The sequence below is a fragment of the Amyelois transitella genome, chromosome 9, assembly GCF_032362555.1.
Source record: "Amyelois transitella isolate CPQ chromosome 9, ilAmyTran1.1, whole genome shotgun sequence".
In the NCBI taxonomy this organism is placed as follows: domain Eukaryota; kingdom Metazoa; phylum Arthropoda; class Insecta; order Lepidoptera; family Pyralidae; genus Amyelois; species Amyelois transitella.
The window spans coordinates 8,792,155-8,802,176 of record NC_083512.1 but is presented as its reverse complement, the minus strand read 5'-3'; the positions used below and the strand labels follow the sequence as shown (position 1 = coordinate 8,802,176).

The 10,022-nt window shown below is 35.0% G+C and overlaps 1 protein-coding gene across 1 annotated transcript; it reads left to right on the top strand.

Moving 5' to 3' along the window:
* The first annotated feature begins 4,042 nt into the window (after positions 1-4,042).
* Positions 4,043-9,999, top strand: LOC106142890 (STAM-binding protein-like A). Its single transcript, XM_013344828.2, has 9 exons — positions 4,043-4,341; positions 4,587-4,854; positions 5,112-5,240; positions 5,414-5,553; positions 6,212-6,368; positions 6,740-6,877; positions 7,075-7,187; positions 7,480-7,582; positions 7,891-9,999. The coding sequence occupies exons 1-9, from the start codon at positions 4,214-4,216 to the stop codon at positions 7,951-7,953; spliced, it is 1,239 nt and encodes a 412-aa protein (XP_013200282.2). The 5' UTR covers positions 4,043-4,213; the 3' UTR covers positions 7,954-9,999.
* Positions 10,000-10,022: the final 23 nt, after the last annotated feature.

Here is a 10,022-nt window from a genome sequence, read left to right as displayed (position 1 = left end):
AGATACTAAGTATATTTTATAAAAAATACTTATATAGATAAACATCCAAGACCCAGGCCAATCGGAGAAAGTTCGTTTCTCATCATGCTCTGGCCGGGATTCGAACCCGGGACCCCCGGTGTCACAGACAAGCACACTACCGCTGCGCCACAGAGGCCGTCAAAAACAATTAATTGCACACATCCTTATAAACTTTCGCATGTAAGTATGTAAAATATGAGTTTAGTCGAACTAGGGTGTAATTTTTAAGCTGATTTGGATGTTTTCAAAACTCTTAAAAAATTATAAATAATTAACGATTCTCGGACTATAGAAAAGTGGATATAGACTAAGAACTCACAGCAGATGAACCTCAAGAAGGGCGATAGCATTAGACGAAGGCATTCTAACGTTTTAATGCCAGTTTTTGACTGATGTCGTCTTCCCGCTGTCTTGATTTTACATTCTCATTGAATGTTTGATCTTGGTTTTGATATAATTATTTAAGTTTTATATTGTATTTATTAATTTTTTAAGTACTTTACGCAAGTACCTGTACCAAGTATCCTTTATTGTAAAAGTTTTTACCATGAGTTTTCACCGGTTTAGAATAATGTACTGTGGTGGTAACGATATTCGACGTAACAATTTGAAGTATCCCACTTCTCCCTGCAATTATTCATCCACTACTCAAACGAAAAAAAGTGCTGTAAAGAAAAAGCCGTTTTGTGGTAGATGTGTGGATCGCTTGGAATTGGACTGCAGCCCGGGAACCAGTAACAGATACTTACGATGCAAAACCAAAAGTAAGTCCAATTGGGAAAAGGTAGTTCAGCGAAAAATATAGAATGAAAAAAAAAATGCTTTGCAATAAATTATTGTCTGATTTGGACGTGGCCGTTCAGTCTATCCGCAAAGGTTATAGATGTGATTATATGTATGTATTGTTTTATTTTACAGAAGAAGTGGATCAAAAGAGGTGTAGAAGCAAATCATGCAATTTTCCAGCAGCGCCTGAATGTTCAAAGCATAAAGTCTGTCACGGTAGTAAGAAATCAATCAAGAATAAAAAGAATAATACAGACTGCACACATATTCCCTGCAAAAGAAGACATAAAAAGAAAAAGGTTTGTTTTGAAACCAACGAGCTTCGTTCGCCTTGCAGCATATTAAGTTTACAGAATAAACACTGCATAGTGAATCCGTATCATCATCATCACCGCCACCGAAATTCATGTCATAAATATTACCCAAACCATATTATTAAAATATGTGGAGACCAAAATAGGAAGCGAAATGGACACCGGAGAGACATATGTACTCGTTGCAATTCTTGTAGTAAGGACGTGGCAACGGTTACTAGTACTAATTTAGAACCTCTATGTGTACAATTGAGGAAAAATGTTATTGCTGAAAATATCGACAATTTAAATCGCAATCAGGACACAAACTTAGAAGCTGTATGTTGTGCCGACAATCAAAACAATATTGCATCTAAATGCACTATTATAGCACCTTCTAATAATAATGCAATATTAAAATGCGCAACTACTGCAAGCAAAAGCTGTTTGTGTGATCTTAATGTATCTTCATGTTGTAAAGAAGTACTATGTAAACCTAGTGATGCTTATGTATGTGATCGTCCTATTGACACTTCAAAAAATAGGGCAACTAATACTAAGCCTTTGTCAAAATGTTGGAAGATTAGGAAATTTCCTAAAGTAAGAAAATGCAAAGATACGAAGAGCTGTGAAAGAAAGAAAGCTTCTTCTAAATCCTTGTGTTATGTAGACACGAAACCATGTGATAGAACTACGTCGCGGTCATCATTATGTAAATGTATACGAAACTTGAGGAGAAGATCAATCACTTGTTTCGATTCAACAAAGCAAACTCAAATTTCTACAATTCTTCCAACTGAAAACCCGTGTTGGACTGATCCCTGTCAACAAGTAAATCAGATTACGAAAATGACATGTCGTTCGGATTCGGTTAAAGACTTGAGTCTTTTGAAAATGTCTTGTCAAAAGCCCGTAAAGTGCACAACAGATGTCGGCGTAATAACTAGCAGTTGTATGTTACCTTGTTATTTACACCGGAGAAATATAAATGCAGACTGTTTACCAAGTAGTGCAATTTGGCGATGCGAAAATTGCAAAATAAAAAATAACAGGCGAAAGTGCAAAACAGTATTTCGTCGTTGCTTTACATATACATCAACTTGTGCTGTGTCATTATGCTGTGCACCCTGTTTTCTGATTGCATTGAGTTATTGGTTAATACATCATATATTTACTACTTCTTCGTGTCCTGTATCAACTTGCAAAGAAGTGGATGATACTGTTACTGTGACATGTAATGGCAAACCTATTAGGCGAACTGTGAGGTGTTATAAAAAGCAGTCACATCCTGACCCTGAGAGGAAGTACAATTTATATTATGTAGATGAGCGAGGTTGGGTCATAAAGCCAATTTCAGGGGGAGGAGACAATAATCTAGCCACTGGTGCTCTTCCTTGCTATCCGCCAGATACACTTAATCCATGTTTAGACACGAAATTAGTTCGTTCAAATTGTGCTTCTCCTGAAACAATCATCCTATCAACATCATCCAAGCAATCTTGTTGTCGTCGTCATCATAAGTTTAGAAGTATTTGTAAAAAAGCGAAATGCAGTTGCCTACAAGATTTTCCGTGCATGTTTGAAAACGTATGTAGAAGAGTTAAATGTAATTGTATGAAATACTATTACTGTTCATTTAAAAGAAATAATTGTACATATCATGATTATTGTACAGCATTAAAAAGGAAACATTATTGTGGCTCTTACCCGAAATGGAGGTGTCGTGGAATGTCAAAAATGTGCATGAAACATTATGACTGTTCATATAATAAATCGAACTGCATGTATCCGGGTATTCCAAAAAATTGTATGAAAAATTATGATTGTATCCCGAATACATCGCAATGCGCTGATCCTGGAATGTATAAATGTATGGATTATTACGATTGTTCTTACAATAGACCAAAATGTTCTGCAATGGCAGATGAGCTATGCATAAATTATTGTCATTGTCCTAACATGTGGAAAAAGGCAGCATGTAGGAGAAGAGTTTGTGAAGATTTATCTTGTTTAGATGCAGACTGCTTGGGTAATAACCAGGGCTGCCTAAAAATGACCGAAGATTTTGTAACAACCCGACCGACACTGAAAAACTCGATTTGTGACTTCATGGGCAGCGTTTGTCGCATCCTTAGGTTTATTGTTGTTGCGTGTTGCTGTTGCCCGTTGTTCTTTTGTTTCTACTGTTGTCAGGAGGGTTGCTATAGAAGTTGCTGTTGTTGCTTTTGTTAATGATTTTTTATATTTGTTTGCGATTACTATATTATAATGGTACTTGTGTTTTGTTTCTTCAATAATTAAAAAGGAATAAGAATTCATAAATTGTCGTTCCAACATTATTAAAAATTTAGTAGTTCCTATAGTTTTCTTTACCGGCCGGTTATTGTGTATGAGTATGATTAACACTTGCTTAAGTTGCAAGAACGCTAACAGTAAGTTTTGTACCAATGTCCTTCTCCGTACTCCACACTAGATATATTATTATGTATGCGTAATTCCATCGAGATCGGTCTAAACATTTTTATAACAACACATTGGTTCTTTTATCTAAACGTGTTCCCAGATGGTGCATCTGGGAACACTGCCACATTCAAACAATAACAGCGAGTATGCCAAATAGTGTTATCAAAGTTTTCATGTGGTTATTCTTTTATAAGGGCAGGGGGCTATTCACGAACGTTGTTATTAAATTTTCTTTAACTTCCGTCTTTCTCTTATCCTGCGGTTGAGCTCAAAGACAGAGACAGGGGGATATTAAGCATTATGCCTAGGTAACATTCGTTAATAAAAGGGGGTAAGACCACAGACATATAAAATGTTTTAAATCTGTGGGTGAGACGACTGCATTGTTTTGTAGAGCAACACGGGCTTCGAATTCGGTGTTGACACACTGACAAATGACATTGACATCCATGATAGTGACAGGGGAGTGACATCTGACATTTTGGATAATCGTTTGAATTTGCTTTTACATTGTAAAAATTCTCTTCATTTTCATCAGTCTTTTAATTTTTTGATATAGCGATACCAATTTATTCATGACTTTGTTATTCTAAATAATCCTCAGGCTAATTATATTCTTGATAAGTATTAAGGTTATACAGTAAAAACTTATGATGTCTGAAGATAGACGAAGTAAGCAACCCATTGAGCTGGCTTCTTTGGAACCAGGAGTGAGGGTGAAACAACTGGCAAACTACGGTACTATGGTCGAAGTAGATACTAACGTACCGCCGCGAAGGTACTGGTCTCATTCGTTACTAATATCATGAATAGGTAGCAAATAATGAATTCCCAGTGACTCATTGCTTTAAATTGAACTACATATAACACTGTGTTTAAAATTATATTATCTTTTACATTTTGAAATTATAAATTGTATGTAGTTAAAAGCCATAAGCTTTTATAAAAACTTAAAACTTCTTATTCTGCAAGACTATCTGTTCAAGCGTTTCTTACAAACAAATAAAATTCTTATGGTTATAGATACTTCCGTTCCGGTTTGGAGATGGTCAGAATGGCTAATGTTTACCTCGCTGAAGGAAGTCTAGAGAATGCATACATCTTGTATATGAAATTCATGACATTATTCCTGGAGAAGATCCGTAAACACCCAGAGTATGCTGCTGTGCCCGCACAAATAAAAGCAGATAATCAAGCTATGTTGAAGGAGGTTATCTCCAAAGCAGAGAAATTGAAACAGAAACTACTTGATCTTTATACCACTGAACATGTGGAGTATGTGCAAAATGAGGTTTGAAATTTTTTCAACTTATATTGAAAATTGATGTTTTCTGATAATGGAATTAAACCAACTCAACTACTATTTAAATGAACTGAATTTTGATGGTTTCACATTATGTAATTTTATCAAAGCTTTTAATTTTCATATTAATATTATAGTTTTTTACCCATCAACATCTTGGCTTGTCAGATTGTAGTGACAAGAATTCTTTTTTGAAAAGTGTTTATATTATTTAAAGAAATATTGCTTATCATAATTTTTTAAAGGGAAAGAGGCGGAAAGCTGAAGAAGAGAGAAAGAAGCAGGAGCGTGATGACGCCAAACTGGCTGAGCGACTGCAAGCTGATGAGAACAGGAGAGATGGCCACTCTACTACACCACATCTCATGCACACGGTTTGATACCTTATTTTATTCATAAAAAATATTTTATGTTATGTTTTAGCATTGAATTTACTATTCTTATGTGAAAAAGAAATTTTTATAAAGGTGCTCTGTAAAAATGGTTCATTGTGATTTATAGTTTATCTTTTCCACTTATTTTCGATATATTAATCTCATATGATCAGGATCAATGGGCGGTGTCGCCGTCGGCGCCGCCGGTGGACGGCGTGCTGTACCCCGACGACTTCGCGAGCTCGCCGCCGCGCGCGCCCGCGCACCACTACCAGCCCGCGCCGCCGCTCATACCGCCCTCCAGGCCGCATCAGTAAGCTACACTTTTTAATTTAATTTCACTTTAATATAATCTTCATTTTATTTGATTGAAACATGTGAACTAGAATACGCCTGCAGCTTTCTTTTCTTTCTTTCTTTCTTTTCTTTTTTCTTTTTTTGGACAAATTACACTGATTGAGTTAGCCTCGAAGTAAGTTCGAGACTTGTGTTACGAGATACTAACTCAACGATACTATATTTTATTATAATTATAAATACTTATATAGATAAACATCCAAGACCCAGGCCAATCGGAGAAAGTTCGTTTCTCATCATGCCCTGGCCGGGATTTGAACCCGGGACCCCCGATGTCACAGACAAGCGCACTACCGCTGCGCCACAGAGGCCGTCAAAGCTACATAAAATAAAAAATATCTTCCGTTAATATCCATTCGCACGGGAATTTCGGGAAATCCACTTAAATGCACCCCTATACCACATAAGAAACTTACATCTTAAATGACAAATCTCTAGACCTAACCTACTGTGTGTTGGCAGTCAGTAGAGTTATAATGATTGTTAGTTGTTGAACTAGTTAGCATACAGTACACATTATAAAAAATACAAGAAAAAGAGACAAAAAAGATCAAAAACTGTTTCTGAAATACTGTGCATTACAAAACCTGACAATTTTAACAATTTTGTTCCAGTGAGAGTGGAATAACGTCAGTATTGCCGCCTCTTTCGGCGTCGCAGCGCGTGCGCACGGTGGTGGTCCCCGCGGGTCTGTTGCAGCGCTTCCTGGCGCTTGCGGCGGCGAATACGGCGCGCAATATCGAGACTTGCGGCATTTTAGCTGGGCTTCTGGTTAGTACTCATTATTATTATCTTGAGATAATTACAGGTAATTGTCTTTTTCAATCATAGTTAAATGTGAATGCACAATACTATATTATAGCTTACCCTTACAAAAACCAATAACGAAATACAAATTTCATTCCAATTAATTAAGTCCAAGGACATAATAAAACTCTCCTATAACAATTTACAGAAGGTCATTTTACATTAAGTATAGCTGTCATATAAAGCATCCCATCGCTGCTACCTTTTTACAATAAACCATGACAATTACTGCCTCTGTCGATGCCGACTTATTTAAGGTAGTTTGTGAATGGTTTTCTTTTAGTTGAATGAGGGTAATGAAGACCTTAATTTAACTATATCGATTTGATTTTCAGGAGCGTGACCAACTAAAGATAACCCATGTCGTGGTCCCCAAGCAGACAGGCACGTCAGACTCGTGCAGCACCAATAACGAGGAGGAGATATTCCACTATCAGGACCAGCATAACCTTATCACACTGGGTTGGATTCATGTGAGACATAGCTTTTATTTTAAATTAACTTGAAGAATTGCCAAAGACAATTTTTTTACAACATGTTATTTGTAGAATACATAATATAACATAGAATTCGTTGACACCATCTGATTAAAAGTGGTCAAATTTCGAATGTAATGAATCTTTGCGAACTATTGAGAAACAACATGCTTACAAACAAGTTATGTTTTCAGACACACCCAACACAAACAGCTTTTCTTTCATCGGTGGATCTCCACACTCAGTGTTCCTACCAGCTCATGATGCCTGAAGCCATCGCCATAGTATGCGCACCTAAATATAATGAGTAAGTCTCATTTCAAATTGTTGTAAAGATATTTGTTACGCTAATTTCTTTTGTATGAATTAAAAATTTTTGTGGTTCCAATTTATCGGAATGGCACTAGTTTTTGCCGACTCCTGATAAATATTAACAATTCCTTACACCTTTCTGTAATTAGGTTTTAAAATATATTTTTCGACAGGTCCTTCGAATACGTTGAAAAGTACGAGTATATACGATAAGGCTTATATGCTATATATGTATAACTTGACAAACGAAATATGTTCTTAAATTTGTAATTACACGATCATTACAGGACTGGTTACTTCGCTCTGACCCCGGACTATGGAATGAACTACATCGCGAACTGTCGGCAGACCGGATTCCATCCGCACCCCAAAGATCCGCCATTGTTTTATGTGAGTTCATAACATTTGTCTCTTTTTCATATTACAGGAGATAGGCAAGCTATTAGAGTTATTTAAATTAAGGAAACAAAATTTATGTTTTTCAGAAGAAACGATAATGTTGACTTAGCATTGGCAATGATCTTGACGGCTTAATTAGGATTGCAGAAAGCATGTACGCCATTTAAAAAAAAAAAAGTAAATTATGACATCAAAAAAGTAAAACTAAACTTCCCGTCAGCAAGCTTTTAGCACGAATGGCATTTTTCTTTCTATCTTTTTATCAAAATTTACACACGCACAACTTATATCTATTTCAGGATGTGAAACATATACGGTTGGACAATTCAGCCCCGGTCGAAATGGTGGATTTACGGAGGTGAACCCAATAAATCTGATAAGTATGATACTCACAATTAACAAAGATATATTACTTTTTTTAATCTATCGACTTGGTTCATGTAACTGTCTTCTTAATTTAGGCGTATGTTCAATATATTGACGAATATATCTTGAAAAATATTTTCTGGTATAAGAGTATGATTGGGAAAATCATGATTAAAAATATTCACTCTGTGATTTCAAGTTTTGTATCTAAATGCCTACTCTGTGTTAAAAATACTTGTATAGGTTTATTTGTTCGTTGTTCACCGACATTCAAATTTAGGCATGTGTATAAATAACCTAAGATTTAATTTTATCCTGTAAAGAATTAGGTCTTAGATTAATTTTACCGTTACAATGACGTCAATGTATGTTAATTAAGGTACAGTCAGGGCCGATTAAGCGGAGCCGCGTTTAACATTGGTAAATAGGACAGTTACACATTATGTCCCCGACTGTACCAAAATTTACATGAAATATGTTAAAGATTAACCATTAACCAAATATAGGCATTTATAATGAAGTTAAATTTACATTGAAACTTTAGATTAGTATAGAAAAGATACTGTCTAGAACTTGAAGATTCTCGCTACAAATGGTTGTTTACTTTTTATAGAATGCTCTGAGAATATTGTAGATTGTTTCCTATACCGTACGTATAGTAGCGACCTGCTGCAGACTGTTGACTGTCATTTGAGATAGATGATTATTTATTTTGTGAGTAGTTAGATACTACAAAATATCAAATGTGTTAATACTAGATCTTAAAAAGTAGAATGACTAACGAGTTACTAAATCCTTGTTATATTTTGCATTGTTATTTAAATGTGTAACAATATCTATGCATCGTAACTAAAGAAAAATTCTGGCAGTTGGCAATTTACGATCTCGAATCGATTGTCATATTATGTTACGTTACGTCGTGATATTTTTTTTTCCAAATTTTAGAACACCCGAGGCTTTTAATTAGATTTAGATAGTGTAAATTTGTAGTTAATTTTCTTGCGTACTAAATTCAATTTTTTGTTAATTAATATTTACCGTTGTCACATCACGCTATATGCTTTTACGAATAACCTTAGAAATAAAACTTAATTATTATTTGGTGTTCAGTGAATGTTGGTTTAGGAGGGCAGACGGGAGTTGCTAAGTGTAATTAACCTGGACCCTAGGTCTTTCCCAAGGAGCTACCAGGAAGCCAAAAGCCAGGAGTAAAAAGGGATTTCAAATTATCGATAATTAAAGTAGTCGATGTATTGAAGGATTAACAATCATATGTATGTGATAATATATAAGAGGCACAGCCGAAGACTGAAGCTTAGAGTTAATATAATTATTATTAAAAAAAGATATTGAATCGGTGTTATTTCACGTTTGACGTCTCGAATAGTCGTGTGGTAATGGATTATTTATTTTGTACTGCACTCGCTCTGCTAGGCTATGCGTTAGAAATACTTCCAATTGTATGGTGTATTTAATGTTTGTCTGATTAAAAAAATGGCTGGCGACAGACATCAAATGTTTTCTATTTGGAAGATTCAAGTTGACATACACATAAGTACTTATTTTTTGTTTTGACACGGCATTTATTTGAATATCAGGCAGGTAAACAAATTTAAATTGAGTAACGAATGACTTTGCCAGCGTGTTTGTGTACAAATTGTTCAGAATAGATCTTTATGAAAAAGAAATGTTCAAAGTCGCCATTTATCTAATGTGCCTAGTATTTGTTATTGTTTTTTTATTTTATTATATTGTGCAATTTTATTACACATTTGTAGATATTACAGTATTATTTATATCGATGTTGGATGTTGGCGTGAGCATTGTTCGCTTTCCTACACTTTTTGTCAATTTATAATATCTATGTGTGCAATACTGTGTAGTGTAACAGGGACTTATGTGTACGTGTGATTAATAATATGGACCAATGTGAATAAAGTCTATTACATTTAAGAACATATTTTATTTATAATTTTATAATATTTTCTCACCTTTCAATAAAAGGTTCCTGTTTCAAATGCAAAAAAACTACGCAATTATCGAAGAAAACAGTTTTATTTATGTT